Source organism: Gracilinanus agilis, chromosome 3 (genome assembly GCF_016433145.1).
Source record: "Gracilinanus agilis isolate LMUSP501 chromosome 3, AgileGrace, whole genome shotgun sequence".
NCBI classification, from domain to species: Eukaryota; Metazoa; Chordata; class Mammalia; order Didelphimorphia; family Didelphidae; genus Gracilinanus; species Gracilinanus agilis.
This window is the reverse complement of record NC_058132.1, coordinates 525,181,060-525,191,814: the sequence shown is the minus strand read 5'-3', so window position 1 is coordinate 525,191,814 and position 10,755 is coordinate 525,181,060. Positions and strand designations below refer to the sequence as shown.

The window sequence follows — 10,755 nt, the reverse complement described above, 5'->3', positions numbered from 1 at the left end:
CCCCCCCCCCTTCTTGTTCCTCTCTTATGGTTCTTTAGGGTCTTTTTAAGCTATGTGCCCCCCTCCCCTTCCTCCCTAGTATTGCTTCCCTCCCCACCAGTCCATTTGTTACTCTTCTACTTTTCTAAATAGGTCATGAATCAATTCTCTGCCCCAGTGGATCTGATTGTTTTTCCCTCTTTAAGTTAATTTCAATCCACTTAAGAATTATTTCCTTTCTCCAACTTATTTACCCTTCCATTATATTGGTCTTCTCCCCTGTTCGCCCCATGAGCTTCTTTATGCAATTTAAATTTACTCCATTTTGTCTGTTTTCTCATTTCTCTTAATAATATCTCCTTTTTTACCTCTAGTTTTATATATATTTATACATATATATGTATAAATGTGTATATATATATATATACATATACACACATATCTTGACATTTCATCCTATACAGTTTGTTCCCTCTTCTAGCTACCCTGTTGACAATAATTTTTAAGAGTTACCAATATCTTTTTTTCTTATAGGGATGTAAATCAATTGAACTTATTGGGTCCCTTAAACAAAAGGTTTTTTCCCCCCCTCTCTCTCTTAATTACCTTATGGTGATTCTCTTTAGTTCTGTGTTTGGGCAGCAAACTCTCTGTTAATTCTGGTTTTTTCTTTATGAATGGTTGGAAGTCTTCAGTTTTGTTGAATGACCATACTTTCCCCTGCAAGAATATAGTCAGTTTTGATGGATAGTTAATTCTTGGTTGTAGACCCAGCTCTCTTGCTTTCCAGAATATTATATTCTATGCCTTCTGGTCCTTCAACGTAGATGCAGCCTGATCCTGTGTCATCATAACTGTGGTTCCCTGGTATTTGAATGACTTCTTCTTAGCAGCTTGTAATATTTTTTCCTTGGTCTGGTAGTTTTTGAATTTGGCTATAATATTCCTGTAGTTGTCATTTTGGGATTAAATGTAGGAGGTGATCTGTGGATTCTTTCAATTTCCACTTTTCCCCCTTGTTCATGAATGTCAGGACAGTTTTCTTGGATAATTTCCTGTGGGATGATGTCCAGGCTTTTTCTTTTGTCATGATGGTTCCAGTAGACCAATAATTCTTAAATTGTCTCTTCGAGATCTGTTTTCCAGATCTGTGGTTGTGCCAATGAGATGTTTAATATTTTTTAAATTTTGTTTTATATATCCTTTTTCTTTTTAGTCTTTCTTTTGAATATTTCCCCCTAGTTACATATTTCATGTTCTTTCCCTCTTCCCCAAACCTCCCTAACCTCCCTCCCCCTTAGCCGATGTACAATTCCACTGGGTTTTACATGTATCATTGATCAAGAACTAATTCCATATTATTGATAGTTGCACTAGAGTTATTGTTTAGTGTCTACATCCCCAATAATATCTTCAACAACCCATGTGTTCAAGTAGTTGTTTTTCTTCTGTGTTTTTTCTCCCACAGTTCTTCCTCTGAATGTGGCTAGTTTTCTTTCTCACAAGTCCCTCAGCCTTGCTCTGGATCCTTACATTGCTGCTAGTAGAGAAGTCCATTATGTTAAATTGTACCACAGTGTATCAGTCTCTGTGAACAATGTTCTTCTGGATCTTCTCCTTTCACTCTGCATCCAGTTCCTGGAGGTTCATTCCAGTTCACATGGAATTCCTCCAGTTCTTTATTCCTTTGAGCACAATAGTATTCCATCACCAACAGATAACGCAATTCGTTTAGCCATTCCCCAATCTAAGGACATTCTCTCATTTTCCAATTTTTTTACCGCCACAAAGAGGGAGGCTATAGATATTTTTGTACAAGTCTTTTTCCTTATTATCTCTTTGGGGTATAATCCAAGCAATGCTATGGCTGGGTCAAAAGGCAGATAGTCTTTTAAAGCCCTTTGAGCATAGTTCCAAATTGCCATCCAGAATGGTTGGATCAGTTCACAACTCTACCAGCAATGCATTAATGTCCCAATTTTGCCATATCCCCTCCAACATTCATTACTCTTCCTTGTCGTCATTTTAGCCAATCTGCTAGGTATGAGGTGATACCTCAGAGTTGTTTTGATTTGCATTTCTCTAATTATTAGAGATTTAGAACACTATCTCATGTGCTTATTATAGTTTTGATTTCTTTATCTGAGAAGTGCCTATTCATGTCCCTTGCCCATTTATCGATCAGGAGATGGTTTGATTTTTTTGTACAATTGATTTAGCTCCTTGTATATTTGAGTAATTAAACCTTTTATCTGAGTTTTTGTTATAAAGATTTTTTCCCAATTTGTTGTTTCCCTTCTAATTTTGGTAGCATTGGTTTTGTCTATACCAAAACTTTTTAGTTTAATGTAGTCAAAATTATTTATTTTACATTTTGTGATTTTTTTCTAACTCTTGCTTGGTTTTAAAATCTTTCCCTTCCCATAGATTTGACAAGTATACTATTTTCTGCTCACCCAATTTACCTGTAGTTTCCTTCTTTATATTCAAGTCATTCACCCATTCTGAGTTTATCTTGGTATAGGGTGTGAGATGTTGATCTAGGCCCAATCTCTCCCATATTGTTTTCCAACTTTCCCAGAAGTTTTTGTCAAATAGAGGGTTTTTGTCCCCAAAGTTGGGTTCTTTGGGTTTATCGTAAACTGTCTTGCTGAGGTCACTTACCCTTATGTTTTATATATTCTTGCTCCCTTGTGAAGTCATGTGTTTCTAGTTGTTGAATTCTAATTTTTAAAGACTGAATTTCATCCCTGGCTTTTTGGTCATCCTCTTCCTTCTGCTCTGATTTTCTTTGTAGATCATCTTTTATCTTCTTTGCTTCTTTTTTCAGTTGGTCAATTTGGGCTTTTAAGACATTATTTTCTTGTTTTAGATCATGTATTTCTTTTTCCCAATTGTCTTCAGCCTCTGTTGATTGTTTTCTGAGTTTGAGTTATTTGAATTTTGAGTTCTGAGTTAATTGAATTTTGAGTTTTTGAGTTAATTGATTTTAAGTTCTTCAAAAGCCTGTGTCCATTTCACTGAAGTTTTTATGTTTTTTTCTTGGTGTTTCTTTATCTTCTTCTGATCCATTTGCACTTTGTTCAGTTTCTGGATAGAAGCTGGCAATTGTGGTTTCTTTTTTTTTTTCTTTTTTTGTTGTTTACTCATATTTTCCCTTCTTTCTCCCCTGTAATTGGCTGTAATCTTGGTCCTCTGATCATTTTTTTTTTTTTTTTACCTGTTGGGTTGGGCTATTCAGTCCTGAGAGGACTTCTTCTCTGTTTTGTTGATTAATTAGGTCAGTGGGACCTGAGGCCAAATTTTCCCCAGCTGGTGGTAAAAGCTAAAGAAATGAACTGGGCTACTTTCATTGTAGTCTGTGGGGGAAGGATGTTGGAGCTTTCCTTCCCTCTGAAGACTTCTTGCCTGCTCTAGTGATAGGATTAAGCCAGGTGGGGTTGAGCTGCACTGCTAGAGGTGCCCTGAGGTCAAAACCTCCAGAGGAAGGGGGGTGGGGGTGGGCAGCACAAAATAGAGTGTATGTTCACCATCTCTGGGTTTCTCCCTCAGCAGCCTCCCTGCTGTCCATGATCAGAACCTCGAGTTTGGTACAGCTGTGCCAGATAGGCACTCCCTTGGACTAGTGCCCCAGCCCACCCAGAGATTCCAGGATCTGCTGGAAACTCAGCACATTAGGTGGAGGAGGGGATTTGGGGTCTTCTTCTTTCTTTCCCCTCTCACTGACAGTTCCAAGAATTCAGGCTTTTTCCCCCCTTTTTTCTGCTTACCTCTTAAGTTGGGTTCAACTGGAGGATCCCACAGCTCTCTTGTATTGTCAGATTTGGTTTTCTGTTCCCTTGGAGTTGTCCTTGATTGGTGTTGAAGGACTTTATGGAGGTCTAGAGCCTTGCTGCTTCTATGCCACCATCTTCCCAGAATTCCCTAAAACCTAGAAGAAAAAAATGGAATCAGAATTGGGAAGTATGAGTTCTAGTTCCCATTTTTGTCAAATTGTTTAATATGTTGAATTTCTAGTTTCTCATTTGTAATGTGAGTGGACTGAAATAGTTACTCATTCTTTAAGATCCCATCCAGCTCATAAATCTTAACTTAAAGATTTGAGATAGAATTGAGAAGACAATTGACATCTAGTTGTAGTGCCATCCAAAACTTGTTATATGACCTTGGGCAAATCACTTAACTTCTTCTAATTCTTCATCTGTGGAATGGATAATAATACTTTTAATGCCATTTCATAGGGGATTCTCTTGATAATCTAATGAAATAATTTATGTAAAAGACCCTATAAATAACATAAGCTACTGTTACTAAGAAAGATAATCTTGCCTATTCTCAAACTGGTTACCAATGTCAAGAAACCAAATATTGGGCTGTGGGTTTGACTAAATATGGTATTGTTTTCTATTTAGGGAAGCTGAGATAATCTCACATTTAAGCTTGACTTTGTTCTTAGAGCATTATGTCTTTCTTTGGGTACTACAACTTTAATATTGTGGAAAACAATGAAAAGACTTAATGAGTTGGTAAAATGCAGACTAAAGATCCAAATTATGGCAGAGTTCTGTGATCATGACTTTTTTGAGATTTAATTTTCTTATGGTAAAATGGGAATAATAGTATTTTTACTCTATGTCATTGGATTGTTTTGCAGAAATATTTGTATTACTTAAGTAATAATGAGCTGCTTTCCTGGTTTGTTATATCATTCATTTCTGCTAAACAAGTTGAGATTGGGAAATGAACTTAAATTGTACTAGGAACCAGTTAGGTCAAATATTAGGGAAAAAATGAGTGAAGAGATAATGAAATTAGTACAGCAGTATAGAACAGTGATGGGCAAATTTTTTAAGGAGGGGGCCATAGTAAAGGAAATGCTCATCTGTCATTCTGTTCCTAAGGCAACTCTTTCAAAGTTTTATTGTATAGTATCTTATTCATTGTATTTGTCAGATTAAGAATAATGTCCCCCTGCCAGATAAAACATTTCAGCCCCCCTCCCCCCAATCTGGCCCACGGGCTGTGTAGTTTGCCCATCACGTGTAGAATGTTATATGTTCAGAACAGTATAACTGCATTTGGACCTAGAAAGACATCTAAGAAAATCACCTAATCTTTTCAGGTCATTCTATCTAATCTTAATACAGTGATATTTTAGATAGATATTTTTAAACTCTGGTGTTCTCAAAGTCACATACCTTTTGTAATTTATGAAAACCACAATTTTGACAAGATGAAACTCAACTATGAAGGAGAATAGATTAATGCCTGCACATATTTTAAGTAATACTTCAGGTTTTCTTCTAGTACTCCAAAATTCATTTAAATTGATAGTCATTTTGCTTTATCATTGAGAAAAACTATAAGATATAGTATAGGTTTTCTATGCCCTTAAGTTTTTTTGTTATTTTTTAAAGATGTTTCCATGTGTTAATGTTGCTTAGTTGCATAAGTTTCTGTGAAAATTTTGAATCATATAGTATTTCTTCCGTTACCACATATGAAGTCTGAATTTAGTAGTGTCTGTCTCCTATTTGTTAAATATTGAAGGTTTGGGGTGAGAACTGTCTGATTAGCTGTATTGCCAAGATAGCTTAAACATTTGGGAAATATCATAATATAAAGTTGTGCAGATAGTCTTAAAAACTTACTTTTGACTTGTCCAGTTAACCTGCTACATGAGCTGTCATCTCAATATGATGACTGCTAAAAGAGTGTAGAATCTATATATTTGATTCCGTGCTGTCAGGTGGACCCTAAGGACCACAGGGGCTAGAGAGAGCGCTATATATCAAAGATACTTGCATCTCTATTGTATAGGATTTTTACCCATGTGAATCTATCCTAATTTTTAATATTTTCAGAAAGCATCTATAAGTCTTCAGCAAAGTGACAAGCATACTTGTTGAATTTTTAAAATTGATTTAATAGCCATGGTAATGAACCCCTCTTGATAACCTCTCTTGGGATGTTTTGAATCCCAAGAGATTAAGAATATAACCCTTGGTGGAGAGACTGTTTGGAAATCAGTCATATTTTAAGAATTCAAGATTTTTCTTCCTACAGTATTATCTTACATTTATGAATAAGACTTCTTCCATATGCCAAGTTATCATTGTCTTCTCCTCCCCCTCTCTCCCGACTTCTTACTTAATTGCTTTTTAAAAAGGTGACCAGAAATTTAATTTTCAGTATTAAAGCTGTACTAATTTATGACCAAAAAATATTAATCCCAATAAATATTTTACATGAATATGGTATATAGGATTTGACAGGTGAAAACATTTTACCTAAAATATATAAAAATAATTTTAATGCTTAGGAATAAGATACTGAATTTGGAAGCCTCACATTTGTATTTTTTAAAAGTTGTAGGGGGCAGCTGGGTAGCTCAGTGGATTGAGAGCCAGGCCTAGAGACGGGAAGTCCTAGGTTCAAATCTGGCCTCAGACACTTCCCAGCTGTGTGAGCCTGGGCAAGTCACTTGACCCCCATTGCCTACCTTTACCACTCTTCTGCCTTGGAACCAATACACAGTATTGATTCCAAGATGGAAGGTATGGATTTAAAAAAAAAAAGTTGTATAAAGTTGTTAAAAAGTGAATAGCATCAGTATTACTGAAGTGAAAATTGTATTGAAAATACGCCAATATAATTTCTAAAATTCGTAGAGGTAGAAAATGGTTTCATGATATTTAGAACTTTTAGCAATGCTGAAACTTCTGGTACACTTTAAATTCAACTAAATTGAGCTCATGTTTTCATGTAAGCATAGTATATATATGACATAACTTAAATACCTAGAATACTCCATGTTGTTAATTTTCACGTTTCAAACACATCAAACTTTTAAAATTCCAAGCATGGTAAATCTTTGTCACTGATTTTCAGCATTTAGTTGTTTGTTATCCTAATTCTGTATTTCATCATTTTCAGTCTGGAATAGAACTGTTTGTGAACAGGCTTGACTCTGTGGAATCTGTTCTTCCTTATGAATATACTGCGTAAGTGTTTTTAAAGTTTGTTTATATGTAAAGTTTTCTGTGTGTCATCAAAAGATGTTTGCAGATTCCTCCCCTCCCCCCACATGTGGAAACTTGGCTGTGCTGGGAATTATGAACTTCATTTTTGGTTTATTCCATAATGAGATATAAAGAGGACCTGATTAAAATGTTGATTTCCCTCTTGATTATCTCATTAGAAAACAAGCTATTTTTAGTTTAAACTATTTGAGCATATCATGTCATATGTAATTCTTTATTTTAAATTAAAAAGCTCTCTGAACAATTATGTCCAACAATTTTGTCAGCAAATGGAAAGAGATACTGAATTTAAAGGGTTTTATTTTTCAAAGTAGGAAAAACTAAAGAATCTTAGAATTAGAAGAAACTTAGGAATTATCTGGTCCAATGCTTGATTCATTTTTGTTGATCCTCAGTCCTTAGTACCTTTTTATATATCTATAAACATTTTTTAATAAAGACTCTTATTTCTTAAAACCTATAATTAAAAAAGCCACCTACTCATCTTTTCTTCTATCTCCCTCATCCCAACCCTTCTTCACACTACTTTTTTCTTTGGGGCCTTGTCTTTATTCTTTTTTTTTTTTTTAACTCCTGAGTTACACAGAACAAAGAAATTGAGAATTTAGGTATTTTACTTGCCTTGAATATAGTCTGGGTTAGGGACACTGATCTGGTCTAAACCCCTTATTTTAAGGATAAGTAACCTGATTTATTATGTGGTTAAGTGTTGATACAACTTGTTAATAGCTAAACTGCATCACATTAGTCTTAGATTATTACTTGTTTCACTGTGGCACAGATAACTACTCTTAATTTATTTTCAATCTAATATATGTTTATATATGCCTTTTGGAATTAAAACTAACTTGACAATGAAAAAAGTTGTCTTTTTGTCACGTTAGGAGAAAATAGTTTAGATTGAAACCAACAGAAAGAAAAATTCTCAAATAATAGTTTAGAGAAATGTCTCATAGGTTATATTTCATAGTAGAATATCATTTACTAATAAAAGTACCCCAAAGAGAGGATTGTAACTGGAAGGTTTATCAAACTTTTGCACTTAAATAGAAGCGTGAACATCATTTATTCTCATCATGAATTCTTTGTTTTACTTAATTGAAATGGTTAATATATGTGTTTTGTTTTTATTTTTTTCTCATGTTGAAAAACCAAAACTTTTTCTTCCAGGTTTGATTTTTGCCAAGCAGCTGGAGGAAAACGTCCATCTGAAAATCTTGGTCAGGTATTATTTGGGGAAAGAATTGAACCTTCTCCATATAAGGTTTGTATTTATCATAAAATATAATTGTGAACTATTAAGTACATGTTTTAATTATTCTTGAATATTATCAACATAAAAATTATGTTATACGTTTTATTAAAAGATTTGATTTAGAGTAGAATAAATCAGCATAGATGGGCACTATTATGCACAAGCAATAATATTGTTAAGTGTGAAAGATCCTAATGATGAAATGTTTTACTAAATTTATGCTAAGAAATTTTTACATTCTTTTGTATTAGAGATTTTTTATCATACTGGCTAATTTGTATTTCAGGGAAACAATGGTAACAACTATTCTGAGATCTCCTTTGTGTTTGCCTAGGGATTAACAAGTGGCTAAAAGAAGTCTTTCTTGAGAACTGACTCTTGCCCTTGAGCTGATGGTAATAGAATAAAGTTACAGACTTCAAGACAGCTCAAAATCACAGAGGAAAAGACATCAAAAGCCTTCTATCTAAGGAGGTGTTTTGATCTTTTAAAAATAGGTTTGAAGGATATATTACTCTCAAAAAGAAAGCATAGAATAATTACTTATTTTTGAAGAGTGACTTGTATTTTCCTTCACCACACAAATAGAAACCATTCATGACTACTAGCATAATTTATGTGTGAGGGATGTAGTACTATGAAGCTAGGGCAGATAATCAAATCTGGAACAAAGTAGAACCAAAAGCAAGTTCTGGATTAAGCATCGTGAATATGAATCTGATTTCCTCTCTGATCTCTTTAGGTTTTAAGATCTAGACTAAGACAGAAGATCATATAAAACTTGAGGATCTGACGGGATCTAAGAGATCAGTCAGTCTAACCTCCTTGTTTTATAGAGAAAACTAGGGTGAAGAGCAATTAAGGGCTCAAAGTAACTTAGCTAGTTTATGGTAAAGCTGGGGCTAGATGTTCTTTCCTTTATGCTATGTAGTTCCTATTATTGCATTGTACTTTGATGGCCCAGACTGCTTGTGTTTATTGTAAACCACCTAGTTTTATTATTTTTAAGTATAGTCAAGTTACACCTTATATATATTTTTAAGTATAGTCAAGTTACACCTTATATATAGGTCAGAAGCATATATAGGATGCCTTAAAGTCTTAATGCAGTTTTATGTTTAACTGCTCCCAAGTACTTAATTTAGCCTTTCACAATATGTATTCTCATATGTTTTTTCTACTAATTTCTTGTTTTTAATCTCACCAATAAGATTTTATAAGTAGGTGCTGAAGGAAGTTATAAAAAAGATTATATTTGGAGACACATCTTGAATTATAATTTATTTTACAACAATGTAATATACATATTTATGAAAATATAGTATGTATCGCAATATTACTATACCATTTAAAAATTGATTATTACTAAGTTGAAGAAATATTGAAAAATCCTAAATTTTGAGGGGCCTTTAGTTTTAAAAAGACAGCGATTTTTATTTTAAATTTTGTTTCCTTACAAATAAGATATTGAAAGTTGGTAGCAAGAAATATTTTGAATATAAGAGATAAAGAGAAACATATATATGATGTTTAAATTATTGGCATTAAATTAATGAGATTTCTTCACATTTCTAACTGCTTATTTTATTTCATTTTAAACCCTTGCCTTCCACCTTAGAATCAGTACTGTGTATTGGTTCCAAGGCAGAAGAGTGGTAAGATTTAGGCAATGGGGGTTAAGTGATTTGCCCAGGGTCACAGCTGGGAAATGTCTGAGGCCAGATTTGAACCTAGAACCTCCCATCTCTAGGCCTGGCTCTCAATCCACTGAGCTACCCAGCTGCCCCCACTAACTGCTTATTTTAAAAAGACACTAGTCTTCTTCAGAAAAGATTGTGATTATTTTTTTTTTACCACTGATAGGATAATATTCCATTATTTTCTACTTTTATGTCGGGTTTGTTTTTTTTACTCAAGACCAAATTTAGATTTTGTGGCATTATAGGCAGAAATTTATATGGACTCCCAGACTGGAAAAAAATAAGAGGGGGAAAAATGATGAATGTCTTTTAAAAGTGCAGAATAAGATTAAATTTTTTATCTGATAGAAATATTATGAAGGTAATGGCATATTTAAGATTAATGTTTATTTTAAATTATTGGAATAATTTTGTGTCTAGCATGTATATTACATAGCTGTACATATACCTAGATATCATTTATTAATTGACATTCCATTTTATTTTAATACAGTTTTCATTTAACAAGGACGAAATCTGTAAGCATGTTTGTACAAAAACATATCGTACAGACAAAGCAGAAGACAAGCAAAAATTAGAATTCTTGAAAAAAAGTATGTTACTGAATTATCAACATCATTGGTAAGACATGGAGTTATTAGTAGACCAGCTTTTTCCTTTTCAAGATGATGTGTTGTCTGCCTGATATTAATTTTTTTATAGGTAAATGAAAGTCTTTGGAAAATAATAAGTTTTATGCCTTGAAATTTTTAATCAGTAGCATTTAGTGCCTACAAAA

General features: G+C 33.7%; 1 protein-coding gene across 1 annotated transcript in view; it reads left to right on the top strand.

Annotated features, from left to right (window-relative positions):
* Positions 1-10,755, top strand: part of TM9SF2 (transmembrane 9 superfamily member 2) — an 85,891-nt gene that overhangs the window by 31,028 nt on the left and 44,108 nt on the right. Inside the window, exons 2-4 of the mRNA XM_044670549.1 lie at positions 6,916-6,983; positions 8,193-8,286; positions 10,471-10,598. Coding sequence (XP_044526484.1) covers positions 6,916-6,983; positions 8,193-8,286; positions 10,471-10,598 — 290 coding nt within the window. The remainder of the gene's footprint in view (positions 1-6,915; positions 6,984-8,192; positions 8,287-10,470; positions 10,599-10,755) is intronic.